This window comes from Salvelinus namaycush, chromosome 27 (genome assembly GCF_016432855.1).
Source record: "Salvelinus namaycush isolate Seneca chromosome 27, SaNama_1.0, whole genome shotgun sequence".
Lineage (NCBI taxonomy): Eukaryota > Metazoa > Chordata > Actinopteri > Salmoniformes > Salmonidae > Salvelinus > Salvelinus namaycush.
The window spans coordinates 11,910,189-11,936,238 of NC_052333.1; the positions used below are offsets into that span (position 1 = coordinate 11,910,189).

At 43.7% G+C, this 26,050-nt stretch overlaps 1 protein-coding gene across 1 annotated transcript in view; it reads left to right on the forward strand.

Moving 5' to 3' along the window:
- Positions 1-26,050, forward strand: part of LOC120022033 (potassium voltage-gated channel subfamily KQT member 4-like) — a 141,143-nt gene that overhangs the window by 113,829 nt on the left and 1,264 nt on the right. The window contains exons 9-12 of the mRNA XM_038965830.1: positions 13,000-13,229; positions 15,646-15,745; positions 23,906-24,037; positions 24,264-24,408. Of these exons, the coding sequence (XP_038821758.1) occupies positions 13,000-13,229; positions 15,646-15,745; positions 23,906-24,037; positions 24,264-24,408 (607 nt within the window). The remainder of the gene's footprint in view (positions 1-12,999; positions 13,230-15,645; positions 15,746-23,905; positions 24,038-24,263; positions 24,409-26,050) is intronic.

Sequence of the window (26,050 nt, forward strand, 5' to 3'; positions counted from 1 at the left end):
ATGAAATGAAAAGGATGACATGTTTGTTCAGGTAGATGTGACTTGGAATAGCGAGCGTACCTTTCCTAAAAGAATGTGGGTTTCAACGCCAACTGACACGGCTAACCGGTTGAACATTGAGAGCATTGTAGGGAGATTATGAGAGGCTGTACAGATGAATTATAGGAACTAGGAGAAAAACACATTTAACCTATACATAGATATGGTAGACATGAAACACACACATGCACATGCACACCACAGGAGGTTGGTGGCGCCTTAATTGGGGAGGACGGGCTCGTGGTAATGGCTGGAGCGGAATAGGTGGAATGGTACCAAATACATCAAACATATGGGTTGATGCCATTCCATTTACTCTGTACCAGCCATTGTTATGAGCCGTCTTCCCCTCAGCAGCCTCCACTGATGCACACATGCACAAAGATGAGCACTACCCCAGCTATTCAGCTGGTTCTACCAGTAGTGGCATGGACATTCTATCCTCCTGATCTAAAATGGTGGGCTGCATTTGTATACATTTTTGTAAGTTACTACACGTTTCTCCAAGCCTCCAAAATGTGAATACCACCGTTGTTTGTTTCTTAAGATTATGTTCTCCTATTTTAAGTATTTACATATTAATTTCACAAATTTTGTTTGGTTAAAAAGAGGGGCTTTCATGACTTGTGTCTTTCTTGCTTCTTAGCTCTGTGTCCAGTAACAAGCAAAAGTGTGTTGGTGGCGCATTCGTATTTCTGACTTCATTTTGATGAATTACATAGGAAGTGATCCCCCCTCTCTTTAATGTTTTGACTCTTAATTTGACCCTTTTTATGAGTTGTTGTTTTGTTCTTTCATTTGTTTTCTTATTTGGGCACGTGGGGTCAGAGAACTGACGCTACTGTTCAGTCACCTTCAGCGACGGCGTAGCGCCAAGAAGGTCCTTCACAAGTCCCACCACACCCTGCTGTCTGGGCTACGGCCCTACAGCTCCCCCTACCTGTCAGGGGACAGGTACGCACCACCACACACACAGATACATCAACACACTGATACATGACACACCAATATATAGATACACCCCATACACACACAAACAAACCGTCACCTTCAGTCACAGTCACACACAATTGAACAACATTGTGATATTCTGTTCAGTACATTGTGGTATTCTGTTCAGTACATTGTGGTATTCTGTTCAGTACATTGTGGTATTCTGTTCAGTACATTAGGCCCTGTTCTTTTGATCATCATTTGTGTCATTAATCCTCTGATAAATAATCCACTGGATAAAATGACTGTGGTTCACCAGAGGATACCGCATGTTTTTACTCCTTATAGCATCAAACTGGTTTATGCTATAAGGAGCATGCTGGCTGTTCTCTGGTCTGTGGTTCCAGTGTGGATGTGCTGTTGTGTATCTAACCACCTGTCACTGATCTCAGACCTGTTTGTAATTAACAGCATCGCCTGCTCTTCCTCCCTGCCTCTCATTGTATTTCCTCGTCTGATTCATCCTCATGTCAACTCCATCACCCTCATCCATTCATCCTCTCTCTCTTCCATCATCCCTCTCTCTTCCATGCCATCCCTCCATCAACCCTGTTCTCAGGAAGGCAGAAGTCCCTTGCAGGTTTGTTCTTGTCTTCTGAATGTGTGTGTCTCTGCATTCTCTCTGACACATCGAGCTAGGAAGTGGTGCTGTGATCGTACAGGCAATGTTCCAACATGCTAGGAAGTGGTGCTGTGATCGTACAGGCAATGTTCCAACATGCTAGGAAGTGGTGCTGTGATCGTACAGGCAATGTTCCAACATGCTAGGAAGTGGTGCTGTGATCGTACAGGCAATGTTCCAACATGCTAGGAAGTGGTGCTGTGATCGTACAGGCAATGTTCCAACATGCTAGGAAGTGGTGCTGTGATCGTACAGGCATGGTTCCAACATGCTAGGAAGTGGTGCTGTGATCATACAGGCAATGTTCCAACATGCTAGGAAGTGGTGCTGTGATCGTACAGGCATGGTTCCAACATGCTAGGAAGTGGTGCTGTGATCGTACAGGCAATGTTCCAACATGCTAGGAAGTGGTGCCGTGATCGTACAGGCAATGTTCCAACATGCTAGGAAGTGGTGCTGTGATCGTACAGGCAATGTTCCAACATGCTAGGAAGTGGTGCTGTGATCGTACAGGCAATGTTCCAACATGCTAGGAAGTGGTGCTGTGATCGTACAGGCAATGTTCCAACATGCTAGGAAGTGGTGCTGTGATCGTACAGGCATGGTTCCAACATGCTAGGAAGTGGTGCTGTGATCGTACAGGCATGGTTCCAACATGCTAGGAAGTGGTGCTGTGATCGTACAGGCAATGTTCCAACATGCTAGGAAGTGGTGCTGTGATCGTACAGGCATGGTTCTAACATGCTAGGAAGTGGTGCTGTGATCGTACAGGCAATGTTCCAACATGCTAGGAAGTGGTGCTGTGATCGTACAGGCATGGTTCCAACATGCTAGGAAGTGGTGCCGTGATCGTACAGGCAATGTTCCAACATGCTAGGAAGTGGTGCCGTGATCGTACAGGCAATGTTCCAACATGCTAGGAAGTGGTGCTGTGATCGTACAGGCAATGTTCCAACATGCTAGGAAGTGGTGCTGTGATCGTACAGGCAATGTTCCAACATGCTAGGAAGTGGTGCTGTGATCGTACAGGCATGGTTCCAACATGCTAGGAAGTGGTGCTGTGATCGTACAGGCAATGTTCCAACATGCTAGGAAGTGGTGCTGTGATCGTACAGGCATGGTTCCAACATGCTAGGAAGTGGTGCTGTGATCGTACAGGCAATGTTCCAACATGCTAGGAAGTGGTGCTGTGATCGTACAGGCATGGTTCCAACATGCTAGGAAGTGGTGCTGTGATCGTACAGGCATGGTTCCAACATGCTAGGAAGTGGTGCTGTGATCGTACAGGCAATGTTCCAACATGCTAGGAAGTGGTGCTGTGATCGTACAGGCAATGTTCCAACATGCTAGGAAGTGGTGCTGTGATCGTACAGGCATGGTTCCAACATGCTAGGAAGTGGTGCTGTGATCGTACAGGCAATGTTCCAACATGCTAGGAAGTGGTGCTGTGATCGTACAGGCAATGTTCCAACATGCTAGGAAGTGGTGCTGTGATCGTACAGGCAATGTTCCAACATGCTAGGAAGTGGTGCTGTGATCGTACAGGCAATGTTCCAACATGCTAGGAAGTGGTGCTGTGATCGTACAGGCAATGTTCCAACATGCTAGGAAGTGGTGCTGTGATCGTACAGGCAATGTTCCAACATGGCAGTAGAAAAACAGTACAGCACAACCCAGCATGACGGATACATACAATAACATGCCTGTTAATACATACAATAACATACCTGTTAATACATACAATAACATGCCTGTTAATACATACAATAACATGCCTGTTAATACATACAATAACATGCCTGTTAATACATACAATAACATGCCTGTTAATACATACAATAACATGCCTGTTAATACATACAATAACATGCCTGTTAATACATACAATAACATGCCTGTTAATACATACAATAACATGCCATGTTTTCCAAGGTATATGTTTTGGTCTTGTAGCCCCTCAATATGAACCGGTGATATTTTTTCATACTGTAGATTAAATAGTACTGCATCTACATAAATACATTAATAACACACATTGATGGTAGTGTGCCTTTCAAGTCAAGAAGACAATGGATAGGTGTGGAGCTAATTACTTAGACATTCTGGAAAGGCGGCTTCAGTCTAATCATGGACATACTGAAGTGAACTGCTTCCTATGCATGCACTCTGGCTGCCTACACTACATCCCCAACTCAACACACTCCGTTCACACATCCCTACTCCTTACCTCCCTCCTCAATGGGGTGCTTCTCAATAAATTGATATGGCTTGCTTTCTTTGCCTCCTTCCTTTATCTAGTCTGGTCTGAAAACAAAGGAAGTGTAGGGGAAAGCAATATGTTGGGGGCCAACAGGGACACATGCTTTCACTTGGCAATCCTTCAGCGTGAAAGGAGACTAGGAAAGGAAGCCATTTTAGACTGATGAGAGGCAGTACTGGTCTTCCACTCCACTTCACCCTGTCCTTTACTTTTCTTCTCCTCCCATCTTCACCTTTATAATCTCACTACCTCCGTACACATCTCCTCCTCCTCTTCCTCACCTCTTCTCCTCTCCTCCACTTCTCTCCTCCTCTTCATTCTCACCACCTCTCCTCCTCTTCCTCTCCTCTTCTCTTTTTCCTCTTCTTCCTCACTTCCGCTTCTCTCCTCCTCTCTCCTCTCCTCCTCTCCTCTCTCCTCCTCATCCTCACCACCTCTCCTCCTCTTCCTCTCCTCTTCTCCTTTTCTCCTATTCCTCTCCTCCTCTCTCCTCTCCTCCTTTTCTCCTATTCCTCTCCTCCTCTCTCCTCTCCTCCTCTTCCTCACCTCTCCTCCTCACCTCCTTTCCTCTTCTTCCTCACTTCCTCTCTTCCTCTCCTCCTCTTTTCCTCTCCTCCTCTCTCCTCTCCTCCACTTCCTCACCTCTTCTCTTCCTCTCCTCTTCTCTTTTTCCTCCTCTTCCTCACTTCCGCTTCTCTCCTCCTCTCTCCTCTCCTCCTCTCCTCTCTCCTCCTCATCCTCACCACCTCTCCTCCTCTTCCTCTCCTCTTCTCCTTTTCTCCTCTTCCTCTCCTCCTCTCTCCTCTCCTCCTCTTCCTCACCTCTCCTCCTCACCTCCTTTCCTCTTCTTCCTCACTTCCTCTCTTCCTCTCCTCCTCTCTCCTCTCCTCCACTTCCTCACCTCTCCTCTTCCTCACCTCCTTTTCTTTTCTTTTCTTCTCTTCCTCTCCTTCTCTTCTCTTCTTCTCCTCTGCACCTCTCACCCGCTCTTCCTCTTCTCCTCCTCTTCCTCACCCGCCCTTCCTCTCCTCCTCTTCTTCTCCTCTGCACCCCTCACCCGGCCTCTCCTCTCTCTTCCTCTTCTCCTATCCTCCTCTTCCTCACCATATCTACCTCTGCCTTGTGTGTCTCTTCAGTCAGCTCGTTTCTAAAAAGCGGAGTCTCTTCCGGATTCACACTGGCCGCAAACAGCAGAGGTATCCACGGTGACAAGCCTGTGCACGGGGCACGTCAGCACCCCCCACCCCCCCATCACCCTTTCTCACTCTGCCTGAGGGTCCCAAAGCCTTCTGGCCCAGTGCAGTGTGTGTGTCTCTGTAAATGTTCTACTTTTGAGTAAGAAGTTGGTTTTAGCCTCTTCATTGAGCAGAGTGGGAAGACACTTGTCATTGCCGATGGTACTCAGGCTAGAAATGGCTGACATTTGGTATATTTGACATCAAATCAAATCAAAATGTATTTGTCACATGTGCCAAATACAAGTGTAGACCTTACCGTGGAATTCTTACTTACAAGCCCTTAACCTTTCTGAACCACCCATGCCGGATCCGGGATAATTGTCATCAGCAACGCTGAATAGCATAGCGCCACAGTCAAATAATATTACTAGCAAATATTCATATTCATGAAATCACAAGTGCAATATTGCAAAACACAGCTTAGCCTTTTGTTAATCCACCTGTCGTCTCTGAAATTATGCTTTACAGCGAAAGCAATACAAGCGTTTGTGTAAGTTTATCGATCGCTCGACAAAACATTAAGTACACTTAGCATCAGGTAACTTGGTCACGAAAATCAGAAAAGCAATCAAATTAATCGTTTACCTTTGATGATCTTCGGATGTTTTCACTCACGAGACTCCCAGTTAGAAAACAAATGTTCCTTTTGTTCCATAAAGATATTTTTATATCCAAATACCTCCGTTCGTTTCGCGCGGTATGCTGAGAAATCCACAGGAAAAAGCGTTCACGACAACGCAGACAAAAATTCCAGATAATATCCATAATGTCCACAGAAACATGTCAAACGTTTTTTATAATCAATCCTCAGGTTGTTTTTCAAATATCTATTCGATAATATATCAACCGGGAGTGTTGGTTTTTCACTAGGACCGGGAGTAACAATGGCCGCCTTTCTCTGTTGCACACAACTCACTCTGAGAGCCCCCACCTATCCACTTACGCAATGTGATCGTTCTCGCTCATTTTTCAAAATAAAAGCCTGAAACTATGTCTAAAGGCTGTTGACACCTTAGGGAAGCCATAGAAAAAGGAATATGGTTGATATCCCTTTAAATGGGTGATAGGGATGCATAAGAACAGAGAGGTTTCAAAAACAGAGGCACTTCCTGATTGGATTTTCCTCAGGTTTTAGCCTGCAATGTCAGTTCTGTTAAACTCACAGACAACATTTTGACAGTTTTGGAAACTTTAGAGTGTTTTCTATCCTAATCTGACAATTATATGCATATTCTAGTTTCGGGGGCTGAGAAATAGGCTTCAAATGGGTACGTTTTTTAGCCAAAAACGAAAATACTGCCCCCTACACTTAAACCAACAGTGCAGTTCAAGAAGTTAAGAAAATATTTACCAAATAAACTAAAGTAAAAATAATAAAAAGTAACACAATAACATAACAATAAGGAAGCTATGTACAGGGGGTACCGGTACTGAGTCAGTGTGCGGGGGTACAGGTTAGTTGAGGTCATTTGTACATGTAGGTGACTATGCATAGATAATAAACAGCGAGTAGCAGCAGTGTACAAAATAAATGGAGAGGGGGGGGGGGGGGGGGGGGGGGGGGGTTCAATGTAACAGTCCGGTGGCCCATTTAATTAATTGTTCAGCAGTCTTATGACTTGGGGGTAGAAGCTGTTAAGGAGCCTTTTGGTCCTAGACTTGGCGCTCCAGTACCGTTTGCTGTGCGGTAGCAGAGAAACAGTCTATGACTTGGGTGCTTTCCTCTGACACCGCCTATTATATAGGCCCTGGATTGCAGGAAGCTTGGCCCCAGTGATGTACTGGGCGGTACGCACTACCCTGTAGTGCCTTACGGTCAGAAGCCGAGCAGTTGCCATACCAGGCGGTGATGCAACCAGTCAGGATGCTTTTGATGGTGCAGCTGTAGAACTTTTTGAGGATCTGGGGACCCATGCCAAATCTTTTCAGTCTCCTGAGGGGGAAAAGGTTTTGTCGTGCCCTCTTTACAACTGTCTTGGTGCGTTTGGACCATGATAGGTCGTTGTTGATGTGGACACCAAGGAACTTGAAACTCTCGACCCGCTCCACTGATGTTACTGGGGGCGTGTTCGGCTCGCCTTTTCCTGTAGTCCACGATCAGCTCCTTTGTCTTGCTCACATTGAGGGAGAGGTTGTTGTCCTGGCACCACACTGCCAGTTCTCTGACCTCCTCCCTATAGGCTGTCCCATTGTTGTCGGTGATCAGGCCTACCACTGTTGTGTCGTCAGCAAACTTAAGAATGGTGTTGGAGTTGTGTTTGGCCACGCAGTCATGGGTGAACAGGGAGTACAGGAGGGGACTAACTACACACCCCTGAGGGGCCCCAGTGTTGAGGATCAGCGTGGCAGACGTGTTGTTGCCTACCCTTACCACCTGGGGGTGGCCAGTCAGGAAGTCCAGGATCCAGTTGCAGAGTGTTTAGTGTTTAGTCCCAGGGTCCTTAGCTTAGTGATGTGGGCACTATGGTGTTGAACGCTGAGCTGTAGTCAATGAACAGCATTCTCACATAGGTGTTCCTTTTGTCCAGGTGAGAAAGGGCAGTGTGGAGTGCGATTGAGATTGCGTCATCTGTGGATCAGTGGGGGCGGTATGCGAATTGGAGTGGGTCTATGGTATCCTTGTGGATGCTGTTGATGTGAGCCATGACCAGCCTTTCAAAGCACTTCAAGCCTACTGACGTGAGTGCTACGGGGCGGTAATCATTTATGCAGGTTACCTTCACTTCCTTGGGCACAGAGACTACGGTGGTCTGCTTGAAACATGTACGTTTTACAGACTCAGTCCGGGAGAGGTTGAAAATGTCAGTGAAGACACTTGCCATTTGGTCTGCGAATGCTTTGAGTACACATCCTGGTAATCCATCTGGCCCCGCGGTTTTGTTAATGTTGACATGTTTAAAGGTCTTGCTCACATCGACTACCGAGAGCGTTACAGTCATCCAGAACAGCTGGTGCTCTCGTGCATGCTTCAGTGTTGCTTGCCTCGAAGCGAGCATAAAAGGCATTTAGCTCGTCTGGTAGGCTCGCCTCACTGGGTAGCTCGCGTCTAGGTTTCCCTTTGTAGTCCTTAACTTCTACTTGCACACAATCCCGGATCCGGGAGCACCCCCATCAGTAAAAAAGCTGACTAGCATAGCCTAGCATAGCGTCACAAGTAAATACTAGCATCTAAATATCATTAAATCACAAGTCCAAGACACCAGATGAAAGATACACATCTTGTGAATCCAGCCATCATTTCTGATTTTTTAAATGTTTTACAGGGAAGACACAATATGTAAATCTATTCGCTAACCACGATAGCAAAAGACACAACTTTTTTTTCCCACCATTTTTTCCCTGCATAGGTAGCTATCACAATTTCGACCAAATAAAGATATAAATAGCCACTAACCAAGAAACAACTTCATCAGATGACAGTCTGATAACATATTTATTGTATAGCATATGTTTTGTTAGAAAAATGTGCATATTTCAGGTATAAATCATAGTTTACCATTGCAGCCACCATCACAACTCTCACCAAAGCAACTAGAATAACTACAGAGACCAACGTGAATTACCTAAATACTCATCATAAAACATTTATTAAAAATACACAGCGTACAGCAAATGAAAGACAAAGATCTTGTGAATCCAGCCAATATTTCAGATTTGTTAAGTGTTTTACAGCGAAAACACAATATAGCATTATATTAGCTTACTACAATAGCCAACCACACAACAGCATTGATTCAAGCCAACATTAGCGATAACGAATAAACCAGCAAAAGATATTAATTTTTTCACTAACCTTCTCAAACTTCTTCAGATGACAGTCCTATAACATCATATTACACAATACATATAGAGTTTGTTCGAAAATGTGCATATTTAGCGGCACAAATTGTGGTTATACAATGAGAATAGTAGCCAAGCTGCCAACAATATGTCGGGAGAAATCTTGGGAGAGGCACCTAATCTAATCAGTAACTAAATTTAAACTTGACTAAAAAATACAGGTTGGACAGCAAATGAAAGATACATTAGTTCTTAATGCAATCGCTGTGTTAGATTTTTAAAATTAACGTTACTACGACATACAGCGTGCGTTAAAGCGAGACCGCACCAAAATTAATGGCGGAATATGAGTTTTACATTTTTCAACAGAACAACGAATTAACATCATAAATAGTTCTTACTTTTTGATGAGCTCCCATCAGAATCTTGGGCAAGTTGTCCTTTGTCCAAAAGATTCGTTGCTCGGTTGTAGATTGTCGCCTTCAACTTTGGAATTAGCAGTAAACATTAGCCATGTGGCCCAGACGTGCCCAACTCACTAGAACGCAGCACAAATAAATACCCGAAAATCGCAATATACTGATCGCAATAAAAATCGCAATAAACTGATATAACTTGGTTTAAAATAACAACATTATGATGTCTTTAACACCTATATCGAATAAAATCAGAGCCGGATATATCTAAGGGCTATAACGGGAGCTTTCTAGAACGCCATCCTGAGGTCTGTCTTGCGTCATGGCGAACGAAGGAAAGAGAGGACCCCACGTTGCCAGCCCATTTATAAGGCCTCAGATCTGCCTAGCAACTCCATTCCAATTCTCACTATTTGCTGACATCCAGGGGAAGGCGTATGCAGTGCATCTCAACCAATAGAAGACATGCAAATTAATAAACTGACCTCAGAACAGCCTGCAGATTTCAGATTTCTCACTTCCTCATAGGAAAATTGCTCCAACTCGAGTTCTGTTTTACTCACAGATATAATTCAAACGGTTTTAGAAACTAGAGAGTGTTTTCTATCCAATAGTAATAATAATATGCATATTGTACGAGCAAGAATTGAGTACGAGGCAGTTTAATTTGGGAACGAAATTTTTACAAAGTGCAAACAGCACCCCCTATTGAGAAAAGGTTAATAGTTTATTTAAGCCCTGCCACATCCGACGAGCATCAGAGCCGGTGTAGAGGATTCAATCTTAATCCTGCATTGACGCTTTGCTTGTTTGATGGTTCGTCTGAGGGCATAGCAGGATTTCTTATAGGTTTCCAGATTAGTGTCCCGCTCCTTGAAAGCGGCAGCTCTAGCCTTTAGCTCGATGCGGATGTTGCCTGTAATCCATGGCTTCTGGTTGGAATATGTATGTACGGTCACTGTGTGAACGACGTCGTCGATGCACTTGTTGATGAAGCTGATGACTGAGGTGGTATACTCCTCAATGCCATTGGATGAATCCCAAAACATATTCCAGTCTGTGCTGTTTTGCTAAAACAGTCCTGTAGCGTTGCATCCGCATCATCGGACCACTTCCGTATTGAGCGAGTCACTGGTACTTCCTGCTTTAGTTTTTGCTTGTAAGCATGAGCAATCAGCAATCAGGAGGATAGAATTATGGTCAGATTTGCCAAATGGAGGGCAGGGGAGAGCTTTGTATGCATCTCTGTGTGTGGAGTAAAGGTGGTCTGGAGTTGTTTGTCTTCTGGTTGCACATGTGACATGCTGGTAAAAATGTGGCAAAACTGATTGAAGATTGCCTGCATTAAAGTCCCCGGCCACTAGGAGTGCCGCTTCTGGGTGAGCATTTTCTTGTTTGCTTATGGCCTTATAGAGTTGGTTGAGTGTGGTCGGCTACAAATAGTATAGATGAGAACTCTCTTGGTAGATAGTGTGGTCTACAGCTTATCATACGGTACTCTACCTCAGGTGAGCAATACCTTGAGACTTCTTTAATATTAGACATTGCGCACCGGCTGTTATTGACAAAAATACACACACCCCTCGTCTTACCAGACGTAGCTTCTCTGTTCTGCCGGTGCATAAAAAATTCCTCCAGCTCTATATTATCCATGTTGTTGTTTAGCCATGACTCGGTGAAACACAAGATATTACAATTCTTAATGTCCCGTTGGATAATTGTAATCGTAGGTCATACATTTTATTTTCCAATGATTGCATGGTAGCAAGTAGAACTGAAGGCAGTGGGAGTTTACTCGCGCGCCTACAGATTCTCAAAAGGCAGCCCGAACTGCGTCCTCTTTTCTTTACGCAAATGACGGGGATCTGGGCCTGTTCCCGGGACAGCAGTATATCCTTCTTGTCGGACTCGTTAAAGGAGAAAGATTCTTCCAGTTAGTGGTGAGTAATCCCAGCTCTGATGTCCAGAAGTTAGTTTTGGTCATAAGAGACGGTAGCAGCAACATTATGTACAAAATAAGTAAAAAAATAAGTTACAAACAACGCAAAAAATTAACAAAATAGCACAATTGGTTACGGGAATGTAAAACGTCAGCCATCATCTTCGGCACCATCTTGTCCAACTGATATTCACATTTTCTAGTTGATCTTTGAGAATGGGAAACATACACTGCTCTGGCGTAGAACTCTTTGACTGAGCTTTTACTGTGTGAGAGAATGATGGGGTGTTCTGTTCAGAGGATAACTCTGTTAACTATTACCAGTTGTCTTGCCTGGTTTAACATTGTTTTTGGTGAACTGGGGGACACATTAAACCATGCGTTGTTTATTGGAGAACAAAGGAATTCTTAGGAATGTTTCATGGTTCATGTGGATCTAATGTCAGCATTGGCCTTCTCTCACAGTTACAGATTTGACAGACTTTTTAAAATAATATATTTGATATTTTGGACAGAAGTTTGTTCCAAAGATCAAATATTTAGAAAGTCATGCATGCTGTTCTCTTAATACAGTTGCATGACCATTAATTGTTAAGTGCACATTTTTCATGCATGCTTTCTTTGATCAATCCTGCTCTGTAGTGATTTCTGGAGAGAGGATTCAAATGGTCATGCATGCAATGTAATCACATGCGTGTTGTACTTTTGCAAATCTTATCCACTTAACCCATACAAAAACATTTCTCTCCCCTAATAGAGTTTTCCCTTTCGTCTGCTAAAATGTTTCTCTTATACTTGCTCAGTATACCGTGCATGTCTTTGAAGGATTCAGCTGTATTCAGCCTCACTTATTTACTTTCCCCCCCAAAGGGCTAACAGTAATTCAACATCTTACTCTGTCCACCCTCCCCTTCTAAGTCAACCTGAGCATTTTAGCTCCAACATATGAAATGCTATTTCCCCTAATGCTCTTTCAGCTATTTAAATATTAACTTAAATGGCAGGCCAGCGCACAAACAAGGAGTATCTCGGTGTAAACTACAGGCGTAAACAACAACATGTTTCTAATCGTTCGCTGATGTGTGATATTGGAAATACTTTGTGACTTTAAAACATGTTAACATGACACAGAGGAGTTATTGTGTTGCCCCCCACCCACTGATAGTCAGCCAGGCAGCCAGCCAGTCAGCCAACCATTCAGTAAGTCAGTCAGTCAGCCAGTTAGCCAACCATTTAGTAAGCCAGTCAGTCAGCCAGCCAGTCAGTCAACCAGTCAGTAAGTAAGTAATTCTGTCAGTCAGTCAGTCAACCAGTCAGTCAGTGAATCAGTCAGTCAGTAAATCAGTCAGTCAGTCAGTCAGTCTGTCTCTCCATCACGTCTGTAATTTCCCAGTCTAAATATCTGTCTCTGTTGTTCTCTGTCTGCTTTGTTGGTCACTGACTCAGCTCGGTGTGACTGTTTAATGTGTAATGGTAATCAGTAGCTACACTGTCTAGTGTACTGCTGTCTGTACCTGCTAGCTAACATAGTCTAGCTACATGGGACTGCTCCTCTGCTGATTGGCCAAACTCAGGGTCTAAAACACTGGACACTATGGACCTACAGTCATGAGGAAAATCACACAACAGAACTCTAAGGATGTCCTAAGTGGCAGATAATAGTGGTAGTTAATTCAATAAACAGGTTAATTGTTCCTTCATTGTTCCAGCAGCAGCAAAATAGGTTTTCGAGACCGGATGCGGATGAACAACTCTCGTTCGTCCCAGGCAATCCGGAGCAAGGCGTCCCCACTGCCTCCCAGGACGAGTTTCCGCCAGTCGCCCAGCACGGAGAATGTCCCAGAAGCCACCAGTCCCGGGAAGGTGCAGAAGAGCTGGAGCTTCAACGACCGCACGCGGTTCCGCACCTCCCTACGACTCAAACCCAGACCTCCTGCAGACGGTGGGAATGAGGACTTAACTCCCTCTCACCTGCATGCATATATACAGTACATACACCTACAGTGGGGTCTGAAGTGATTCACACCCCCTTGATAAAGATGAGCAAAAATGACTATATCATTTTTTTTGACAACTACTATTGCTCAGAGAAAGAGATTTTGTTTATCAAGCAATACTTTTTTTCTCTCAGAAAGGTAAGGGTCAAAATTGACACACCTGTTTTCAAAATGTTGATTTTTATGTCCAATTAACCAGTTCTCTGTGGATTTTGATATGTGCTTGGGGTTAGTGTCTTTGACCTCTAACTTTTTGAGAGAAAAAAAGTAGTACAACATGTCTTTCTCAGAGCAATTGTATTAGTATAGAATAATATAATTTCCCCCTTTTTTTATACAATTATTTGTTTTTATTTTATCTTTATTTAACTAGGCGAGTCAAGTTAAGAACAAATTCTTTTTTTCAATGACGGCCTAACAATAGTTCAGGGGCAGAACGACAGATTTTTACCTTATCATCTCAGGAATTTGATCTTGCAACCTTCCAATTACTAGTCCAACACTCTAACCACTAGGCTACCTGAATTATTTATTTTAAACTGTCATTTAAAAAAAAAAAAAAGTCAATTTATTTATCTAGGCAAGTTAGTTAAAACTTCTTATGGCTGCAACCCCGTTAACGGGATGATATGACAACAGCCAGTGAAAGTGAAGGGCGCCAAATTCAAACAACAGAAATCTCATAATTAAAATTCCTCAAACATACATATATCTTATACCATTTTAAAGGTAATCTTGTTGTTAATCCCACCAAAGTGTCCGATTTCAAATAGGCTTTACAGCGAAAGCACCACAAACGATTATGTTAGATCACTGCAAAATCACAGAAAAACACAGTCCTTTTCCCAGCCAAAGACAGGAGTCACAAAAAGCAGAAATAGAGATAAAATTAATCACTAACCTTTGATGATCTTCATCAGATGACACTCATAGGACTTCATGTTACACAATACATATATGTTTTGTTCGATAAAGTTCATATTTATATCCAAAAACCTCAGTTTACATTGGCGCCATGTTCAGAAATGCCTCCAATAATTGCAGAGAGCCACGTCAAATAACATAAATACTCATCATAAACTTTGATGAAAGATACATGTTTTACATAGAATTAAAGATACACTTGTTCTTAATGCAACTGCTGTGTCAGATTTCAAAAAGCTTTACGGCAAAAGCACAATATTCAATAATCTGAGTACAGCGTTCAGCCACAAAAGGAAGCCATACAGTTACCCGCCAAATTGTGCAGTCAACAAAACTCATAAAAAGCATTATAAATCTTCACTTACCTTTGCTGATCTTCGTCGGAATGCACTCCCAGGACTCCCACTTCCACAATAAATGTTCGTTTTGTTCGGTAATGTCCATCATTTATGTCCAAATAGCTATTTTTGTTAGCGTGTTTGGTAAACAAATCCAAAGTCAGGAAGCGCGTTCACTAAAAGCAGACGAAATGTCAAAAAGTTCCGTAACAGTCAGTAGAAACATGTCAAACGATGTATTGAATCAATCTTTAGAATGTTTTTAACATAAATCTTCAGTAACGTTCCAACCGGAGAATTACATTGACTTCAGATGTGTGATGGAACAGAGCTCCCTCTCATGTGAACGCTCATGGTCAGAGCATGGTCAGGTCATGATAGACCTGACTAATTCCTGTCTCCTTCGGCCCCACCTCACAGTAGAGGCATCAGACAAGGTTCTACAGACTGTTGACATCTAGTGGAAGCCGTAGGAAGTGCAAACTCATCCATATCCCACTGTGTATTGAATAGGGGCTTGGTTGAAAATCGACCAACCTCAGATTTCCCACTTCCTGTTTGGATTTTTTCTCAGGTTTTTGCCTGCCATATGAGTTCTGTTATACTCACAGACATCATTCAAACAGTTTTAGAAACATCAGAGTGTTTTCTATCCAATACTAATAATAATATGCATATATTAGCAACTGGGACTGGGGAGCAGGCAGTTTACTATGGGCACCTCTGGGCACCTTTCATCTAAGCTACTCAATACTGCCCCTGCAGCCATAAGAAGTTTTAAGAAAATGTTCTTATTTTCAATGACAGCCATGGGTTAACAGGAACAGTGGGTTAACTGCCTGTTCAGGGACAGAACGACAGATTTGTATCTTGTCAGCACGGGGATTTGAACTTGCAACCTTTCGGTTACTAGTCCCTGCCGCCCCATATTTTTGCTAATTTTTATCAAGGGTTTCAATCATTTCAGATCCCACTGTATATACAGTACATACTGTAGGCACATACACACAAGTTCGGTCTCACGTATATACTTGTACCATCTATAAAATGTGCTAATTTGTGCACACACACTCTCACCTTGTTGTTGCCCTGTCCCCAGTGGAAGGAGTAGGGGAGGACAGTGTTGAAGACAAACCATATTGTGATGTAGCCATGGAGGAGGTGATCCCAGCAGTGAAGACTTTGATACGGGCTGTCAGGTGAGTCCTACACCCCCTCTCACATCACCCGTATCTGTACCCACAGGGTATCTACTGGTTCACACCACCCCTACCTGTACCCACATGGTACCTACTGGTTCACACCACCCCTACCTGTACCCACAGGGTACCTACTGGTTCACACCACCCCTACCTGTACCCACAGGGTACCTACTGGTTCACACCACCCCTACCTGTACCCACAGGTTACCTACTGGTTCACACCACCCCTACCTATACCCACAGGGTACCTACTGGTTCACACCACCCCTACCTGTACCCACAGGGTACCTACTGGTTCACACCACCCCTACCTGTACCCACAGGGCACCTACTGGTTCACACCACCCCTACCTATACCCACAGGGTACCTACTGGTTCACACCACCCCTACCTATACCCACAGGGTACCTACTGGTTCACACCACCCCTACCTGTACCCACAGGGTACCTACTGGTTCACACCACCCCTACCTGTACCCACAGGTTACCTACTGGTCCACAGTACCCCTAACTGTGGAACCAGGTCACCTGTCTCCTCTCTGGTCCTCAAGTCGCCACAGTACTTGGGTCTATAGTACTTCCTGTTATGGTGGCTGTAGTAAGATGAATGCCCGGCTCCTCCTGTGGACTCTGGCTGTTTGCAGTTTAAGCTGACGGTAGCGAAAAGTCCACTTTAGCATGGTAACTGAGCCTTCCTGCCGCAGGCCGGGTTCCCAGATCTGATCAGCAAAATTGTGATGTGTCCACACTTAAAAAGATGTCGCATAAAGCTTACTTCATATTTTTTTTAAATAAATAATAATCTCACTCCATCAGGGATAGACACAGACGTTTTGGCTTTGCAGGCTTCTTCAGTGTGCGGGTACATATATTTTAATTGAGCTCAGAAAAGCACCTTATAGTTGAAGTTTCTTCTTTCAGTCATAAAAGTGAATTGAAATGACTTAGGAACTGTGCACACTTTAGAGAGGTGTGTGGCCACTTTGAGACACCAGTTAATCCTCTCACTCAAACCCTTGTCATTTGTTTGTCTTATATTGCCCCTACCCCACATATCCAGGAATAGTCTTGTTACTCAATGTATCCTGAGTATTTTCATATTTCCTTATCAATAAACGTGGCAAAAGGACAGTAAATGTCAAATGCACATACAATCAACAGTGTAATGTTTGAATTCAGTCTTGTCAGGTGAGCTGTTGTGTCCTGAACTTTGGTCTTTATAATTTCCCCATAATCTATAAACTTCTCTCTTTAATTTGCTACCGTGCTTATGCATATGCATTTCATATTTCTTCTGTAAGAAACATTTCACTGTAGCCCTATCCATATAAGGCAATTCCCACGAGTGTAAAGGGTTAAAAGCAGCTTATAGTGTGTATGCTGAAGTGTAGTGTACATACAGTTGAAGTCGGAAGTTTACATACACTTTAGCCAAATACATTTAAACTCAGTTTTTCCACAATTCCTGACATTCAATCTCTGGAAAAATTCCCTGTCTTAGGTCAGTTAGGATCACCACTTTATTTTAAGAATGTGAAATGTTAGAATAATAGTAGAGAGAATGATTTATTTCATGTTTTATTTCTTTCATCACATTCCCAGTGGGTCAGAAGTTTACATACACTCAATTAGTATTTGGTAGCATTGCCTTTAAATTGTTTAACTTGAGTCCAATATTTCGGGTAGCCTTCCACAAGCTTCCCACAATAAGTTGGGTGAATTTTGGCCCATTCCTCCTGACAGAGCTGGTATAACTGAGTCAGGTTTGTAGGCCTCCTTGCTCGGACACACTTATTCAGTTCTGCCCACAAATTTTCTATAGGAGTGAGAGTCAGGGCTTTGTGATGGCCACTCCAATACATTGACTTTGTTGTCCTTAAGCCATTTTGCCACAGCTTTGGAAGTATGCTTGGGGTCATTGTCCATTTGGAAGACGCATTTGCGACCAAGCTTTAACTTCCTGACTGATGTCTTGAGATTTTGATTCAATATATCCACATAATTTTCCTGCCTCATGATGCCATCTATTTTGTGAAGTGCACCAATCCCTCCTGCAGCAAAGCATCCCCACAACATGATGCTGCCACCCTTGTGCTTCACCGGTTGGGACGGTGTTCTTTGGCTTGCAAGCCTCCCCCTTTTTCCTCCAAACATAGCGATGGTCATTATAGCCAAACAGTTCTATTTTTGTTTCATCAGACCAGAGGACATTTCTCCAAAAAGTACAATCTTTGTCCCCATGTGCAGTTGCAAACTGTCGTCTGGCTTTTTTATGACGGTTTTGGAGCAGTGGTTTCTTCCTTGCTGAGCGGCCTTTCAGGTTATGTCGATATTGGACTCATTTTACTGTGGATATAGATACTTTTGTACCTGTTTCCTCCAGCATTTTCACAAGGTCCTTTGCTGTTGTTCTGGGATTGATTTGCACTTTTCGCTTCAAAGTACGTTCATCTCTAGGAGACACCTTCCTGAGCGGTATGACGGCTGCGTGGTCCCATGGAGTTTATACTTGCGTACTATTGTTTGTACAGATGAACATGGTACCTTCAGGCATTTGGAAATTGCTCCCAAGGATGAACCAGACTTGTGGAGGTATACCATTTTTTTTCTGACGTCTTGGCTGATTTCTTTTGATTTTCCCATGATGTCAAGCAAAGAGGCACTGGGTTTGAAGGTAGGCCTTGAAATACATCCAAAGGTACACCACCAATTGACTCAAATGATGTCAATTAGCCTATCAGAAGCTTCTAAAGCCATTACATAATTTTCTGGAATTTTCCAAGCTGTTTAAAGGCACAGTCAACTTAGTGTATGTAAACTTCTGACCCACTGGAATTGTGATACAGTGAATTATAAGTGAAATAATCTGTCTGTAAACAATTGTTGGAAAATTACTTGTGTCATGCACAAAGTAGATGTCCTAACCGACTTGCCAAAACTATAGTTTGTTAACTAGAAATTTGTGGAGTGGTTGAAAAATGAGTTTTAATGACTCCAACTTAAGTGTATATAAACTTGTGCAACCAGAGGAAAAAAACTCTAGACCACTTTACTCCACACACAGAGACTCATACAAAGCTCACCCTCACCCTCCATTTGGCAAATCTGACCATAATTCTATCCTCCTGATTCATTCTTACAAAAACTAAAGCAGGAAGTGACTCGCTCAATACGGAAGTGGTCAGATGACGCGGATGCCAGGAATGTTTTGCTAGCACAGACAAGAATATGTTCCGGGATTCATCCAATGGCATTGAGGAGTATACCACCTCAGTCACCGGCTTCATCAATAAGTGCATCGACGACGTCATCCACACAGTGACCTTACGTTCATATCCCAACCAGAAGCCATGGATTACAGGCAACATCTGCACCGAGCTAAAGGCTAGAGCTGCCGCTTTCAAGGAGCGGGACACTAATCCGGACGCTTATAAGATATTCCGCCATGCCCTCAGATGAACCATCAAACAGGCAAAGCGTCAATGCAGGAGTAAGATTGAATCCTACTACACTAGCTCTGACACTCGTTGGATGTGGCAGGGCTTGCAAACTATTACGGACTACAAAGGGAAACACAGTCACGAGCTGCCCAGTGACGCAAGCCTACCAGTTGGGCTAAATGCCTTTTATGCTCGCTTGGAGGCAAGCAACACTGAAGCATGCATGAGAGCACCAGCTGTTCTGGATGACTGTGTGAGCACACTCTCTGTAGCCGATGTGAGCAAGACCTTTAAACAGGTCAACATTCACAATGCCACGGGGCCAGACGGATTACCAGGACGTGTACTCAGAGCATGCACGGACCAAATGGCAAGTGTCTTCACTGACATTTTCAACCTCTCCCGGACCGAGTCTGTAATACCTACATGTTTCAAGCAGACCACCATAGTCCTTGTGGCCAAGGAAATGAAGGTAACCTCCCTAAATGACTACCGCCCCGTAGCACTCAAGTCGGTAGCCATGAAGTGCTTTGAAAGGCTGGTCATGGCTCACATCAACATCATCATCCCAGAAACTCCAGATCCATTCCAATTCGCATACTGCCCCCACTGATCCACAGATGATGCAATCTCAATCGCACTGCACACTGCCCTTTCCCAACTGGACAAAGGAACACCTATGTGAGAATGCTGTTCATTGACTATAGATCAGCGTTCAACATCATAGTGCCCACAAAGCTCATCACTAAGCTAAGGACCCTGGGACTAAACACCTCCCTCTGCAACTGGATCCTGGACTTCCTGACGGGCTACCCCCAGGTGGTAAGGGTAGGCAACAACACATCTGCCACGCTGATCCTCAACACTGGGGACCGGTGCGTGCTTCGTCCCTCCTGTACTCCCTGTTCACCCACGACTGTGTGGCCAAGCACGACTCCAAAACCATCCTTAAGTGTGCTGACGACACAACAGTGGTAGGCCTGATTACCAACAACGATGAAACAGCCTATAGGGAGGAGGTCAGAGACCTGGCAGTGTGGTGCCAGGACAACAACCTCTCCCTCCTTCAAGTTCCTTGGTGTCCACATCACCAACAAACGATCATGGTCTAAACACACCAAGACAGTCGTGAAGAGGGCACGACAACACCTTTTCCCCCTCAGGAGACAGAAAAGAAAGATTTGGAATGGGTCCCCAGATCCTCAAAAAGTTAAATAGCTGCACCATCAAGAGCATCCTGATTGGTTGCATCACCACCTGGTATGGCAACTGCTTGGCATTCGACCCTAAGGCGCTACAGAGGGTAGTGCGATACGGTCCAGTACATCAAATCCAGAACCTATATACTAGGCGGTAACAGTGTAAGGCCCATAAAATAGTCAAAGACTCCAGTCACCCAAGTCATAGACTATTCTCTCTGCTACCACATGGCAAGTGGTACCAGAGTCCCAAGTCTAGGTCCAAAAAGCTCCTTAATAGGTTCTACCCCCAAGCCATAAGACTGCTGAACAATTGATCAGTGTTTTTACACTCCTGCTACTCACTGTTTATTATCTATGCATAGTCACTTTACCTCTACCTACATGTACAAATTACCTCAACTAACTGACTCCGTAACAGTACCTCCTGTATTTAGGCTCGTTATTGTTATTTTATTGTGTTACTTTTCATTTTATTTTTACTTTAGTTTATTTAGTAAATATTTTCTTAAAGTGCATTGTTGGTTAAGGGCTTGTAAGTAAGCATTTTACGGTAAGGTCTACACATGTTGTATTAGGCGCATGTGACAAATAACATTTTGATTTGATTTAATAGTGGATTGGGACTGGATTCAATTGAGGGTGGGCCCTAGTTAGTACCATGCTTGCACATGAAAGCGTAAACATTATTACCTTACAAAGATACCAGAAAAGTAGGACATACTGAACTTTTGTGGCTTTGTGAGTAGTTACTGAATAATATGCTAATAGTTTTTCCCATTGTTACAAATATTTATTTACACGTAACTGAATAAATAAAGGAAACACCAACATAATGTTTTAATAGGGTGTTGGGCACCACGAGCCACCAGAACAGCTTCAATGCACCTTGGCATAGATTCTACAAGTGTCTGGAACTCTATTGGAGGGATGCAACACCATTCTTCCAGGAGTAATTCCATCATTTGGTGTTTTGTTGATGGCGGTGGAAAATGTTGTCTCAGGCTCCGCTCAAGAATTGATCCATTGGTATGACAATATAGAACCCCTAGTTTAAATAAACCACATGATACTGGATGTGTCCCAAATGGTACTCTATTCCCTTCCTATATAGTGCACTACTTTATATAGAGCTCCACTTTATAGGGAATATGGTGCTATTTGGAGTGCATCAATTGACTTATAGCTATGTGTTGTTCTGTACCTCCACACCGGGGCAGGTGTGTGTGACTGGCAAGTTCCCCACCTAAGATTGATGTCTTTTAAAAAACAGGTATATTTTAGCTGAGGCTTCACTTTAGGAAGACTAATTTAGTTAATCAGCCTGCCTACCTACCTGTGGAAATGTGGGGTGTTTGGCCGTTTGGGGTATGGGGTGGATGTTTAGAGGGAGAGAGATCTGCATACTTGCTGTAATACTCTCCTCAAACTAATCAAGCTCTGCTAAAGCCACTCATAGTCAACTTCTGTATTTCTGCCCAGTTGTGAACCTTTGACACTATTGAAGCAATTTTATGCAGTTTTATCCAGAAATCGTTGTAACTTTTTCTCTAGAGAGTTTGGAAAGTCTACCATTTGCCTATCGTTTGCCTAGTGATAGTTCCATTGCTCCGCAAGTTAGAAGTTGTTTTTTAATCTCATATACCTTTTAATAAACAACCGTTTCCCTTTTGGTGTTACACCAAAAAGCTTACCCCTCCATCACACTCACTTCACTACTTATGTCATGTCATGAGTAATGTGCATAAAACCAATTAAAAAATGACAGAATGCTGACTTTGCATATTCAATGCTGACTTCAAAATCTCAACATTTCGGTACCGATGCGGTCTCCTAAAGTGCTTCTCCATTTCCCCACCAGAGCCTCTGAGCCTGTAGATAATGATATAGTGCCAACTATGCCCCTATGCCAGGTAGCTATAGGGGGCATACTTCAGGCTGACCATGTATTATTATAACCATAACACGCGATCAAGAGAGACTCAGCACTTTGAAGAACCCCTTTAATTCTTTTTCTTTTTCATTCCTTTCTACTTGTCCTTACCCTTTCTTTAACCCACACCTGAGACCACCCTGTCAGAAAAAAATATGCTTCTACCTGCAAAATGAAAAAATACACCCTGCAAAAATCAAGTCATGAAGAATGCATCACTAGGGCTGTGTAAGGAAGGAAGGAAGGAAGGAAGGAAGGAAGGAAGGAAGGAAGGAAGGAAGGAAGGAAGGAAGGAAGGAAGGAAGGAAGGAAGGAAGGAAGGAAGGAAGGAAGGAAGGAAGGAAGGAAGGAAGGAAGGAAGGAAGGAAGGAAGGAAGAAGGGTGTTGTCCACCACGCTTCTTTACCTACGTTCCCCCTCTCCTGAAGAACAGAAGAGAGAGGGAGAGAGAGTGTGTGTTATGATGTCTGCCATCAGAGTTGCAGCACACATCACTAAACTGCCATTGCACATGCAAGCTGTTCAGTCGCCACGTTACACCCTTCCTCCTTCCTGTCTGTGCCACAGCCCTGCTGTGATGTGGTGTGTGTGTGTGTTTCACCAACACACTGATATTAAAGCGGCCTTAGCCCGTCTGTGTGTGAGAGATAGGGTTTCCTCATAAAACAGCCCTCCTCCTCACCCGCCTCGCCCCGCTTCCACTCTCTGCCCACTCCAACTCACGGAGCAATCCATCACGGTGTGGGATGACCGGTTAAGTGCTTCTGTTTTGCGATGCTAACATTTGGCGTTTCCTGTATTCTGCCGAGCCAGCACCTCAGGATCCGGGTGGGGGAGAGTAGTACAGCCAGACGTTTTTACTCTGTTTCTCCTATAGTGTGACAAGCAGACAAAACTCTGCCCAAAGCAGTACTGTTGTTGGTCTTGACACTATTGTACAGTATGTGCTTGGTCAACACTTTTCAGCCCCAACGTAGCCTTTACTTCTTTCTAGGAAAGGGCAACTATTGGTGGAGGGAGGATGTGAATAAGATTAGCTTTGTGCACAGCTGTCTCACTGAGAGGAGAGGGGTTAGACTAGACACACACTGTGTGTGTGTGTGTGTGTGTGTGTGTGTGTGTGTGTGTGTGTGTGTGTGTGTGTGTGTGTGTGTGTGTGTGTGTGTGTGTGTGTGTGTGTGTGTGTGTGTGTGTGTTAGAGAGAGCTAATAGCTGACTTAGCAGAGGGCCAGGGTGTGCAGAAAACCGAGTGTGTCCCTCTCTCCTTACACAGTGCACCGGAACAAGGGTGTCGATTAGAGATATGTATACAGTAAGTATTCTATACATAGCTCTACATGTCTCATTGGTAATACAGGAGCAATGTCATTGTCAGATGTCACAACAGTGGTTTCCTTTTATGAGGCTATTTCTGAATGATATTGGTAAGGTCACTTTGACTGCAAATCTCACTTAATCACACCTACGTAGTTACACTGATGACGCTCAGGACTCGTTTAATGGTTAAACGCTTTTGCAGTATTCACTTATTTATTTCAGAAGTGTGAGGCATTTCTACTAATGTTTGTGTGTTCGTGCGTGTGCAGGATTCTGAAGTTCCTGGTGGCCAAGAGGAAGTTTAAGGAGACTCTGCGTCCGTACGACGTGAAGGACGTCATAGAGCAGTACTCTGCTGGACACCTGGACATGCTGGGGAGGATCAAGAGTCTACAAACCAGGTACACACACACACACACACACACACACACACACACACACACACACACACACACACACACACACACACACACACACACACACACACACACACACACACACACAACCTACAACAGTTGGAAACAGAGTGGATTCATAACCCCACACACTCCATCACCAATACCACCACTAAATGAACCATTTTGATAATGGTTGTTGATTGTTGTGTGTTGTCCTGGTCCTACCCAGAGTGGATCAGATAGTGGGTCGTGGATCGTCCTACCAGCCAGATAATAAGAAGGTGAGGAGTGAGAAGGGAGAGAAGACCCCTCCAGAACTGGACCTTCTGGACGAGCTCAGTATGATGGGACGGGTCATTAAGGTGGAGAAACAGGTACAGAGCTCCAGTACGGTAGGACCGCAGCTCATCATCATTTTAACGCACGCCTTCTGCCACACCCAACACCTAAGCCCCTTTTTGAGCCAGGAAAAACCCTGATCATCAATGCATGGCTTTCATGATTGGGTTAATATTCTATGTAATATAGGGGTGATGTGACAACTTGATTGCTCAGGTGCTTAGACAGTATAGTTCTGAGTGAATGTGGGTAAGAAACACTTAATTTACATTCCAGACCTGTTTCAGATGGTATTTTCCTGGAGATGAATTATTTAGGTCAGTGGTTCCCAAACTTTTTATTGTCCCATACCCCTTCAAACATTCAACCTCCAGCTGCGTACCCCGTCTAGCACCAGGGTCAGCGCACTCTCAAATGTTGTTTTTTGCCATCATTGTAAGCCTGCCACACACACAGTATACAATACATCTACTAAACATAAGAATAAGTGTGAGTTTTTGTCACAACCCGGCTCGTGGAAAGTGACAGACCTCTTATAGGACCAGGGCACAAATAATAAAATAATAATAATCAAGAATTTTGCTCTTTATTTAACCATCTTACATTTAAAACTTTATTTGTTAATTGAAAATTGTGAATAACTCACCACAGGTTAATGAGAAGGGTGTGCTTTAAAGGATGTACATAACTCTGCAATGTTGGGTTGTATTGGAGAGAGTCTCAGTCTTAAATCATTTTCCACACACAGTCTGTGCCTGTATTTAGTTTCCATGCTAGTGAGGGCCGAGAATCCACTCTCACATAGGTACGTGGTTGAAAAGGGCATCAGTGTCTTAACAGCGCGATTTGCCAAGGCAGGATACTCTGAGGATACTCTGCCCAATCCAGAAAGCTGGCAGTGGCTTCTGATTAAATTCAATTTTCACAGAACCTCTTTTTGCTATTTTGATGCGTCTCTCTTGTTCAGATATCGGTAAGTGGACTGGAGGCAGGGCATGAAAGGGATAACGAATCCAGTTGTTTGTGTCATCTGTTTCGGGAAAGTACCTGCGTAATTGTCCACCCAACTCACTCAGGTGCTTCACTATATCACATTTGACATTGTCCGTAAGCTTGAATTCATTTGCACACGAAAAATCATACAATGATGGAAAGACCTGTGTGTTGTCCTTGTTAATGCAGACAGAGAAGGGGTCCAACTTCTTAATCATAGCCTCAATTTTGTCCCACACATTGAACGTAGTTGCGGAGAGTCCCTGTAATCCTAGATTCAGATCATTCAGGCGAGAAAAAACATCACCCAGTCATGTGAGAAACTCGTCATCATGCAAGCGGTCAGACAAGTGAAAATTATGGTCAGTAAAGAAACTTGAAGCTTGTCTCAATTTTAAAAAACGTGTAAATACTTTGCCCTTTCATAACCAGCGCACTTCTGTATGTTGTAAAAGCATTAGATGGTCGCTGCCCATATCATTGCATAGTGCAGAAAATACACAAGAGTTCAGGGGTTGTTAATTTTCACTGTAGTGTCCAAAACGTCTTTCAAGCTGTCTAGCATTCCCTTGGCAGCAAGAGCCTCTTGGTGGATGCTGCAGTGTACCCAAGTGGCGTCGGGAGCAACTGCTTGCATGCACGTTACCACTCCACTATGTCTCCCTGTCATGGCTTTTGCGCCAT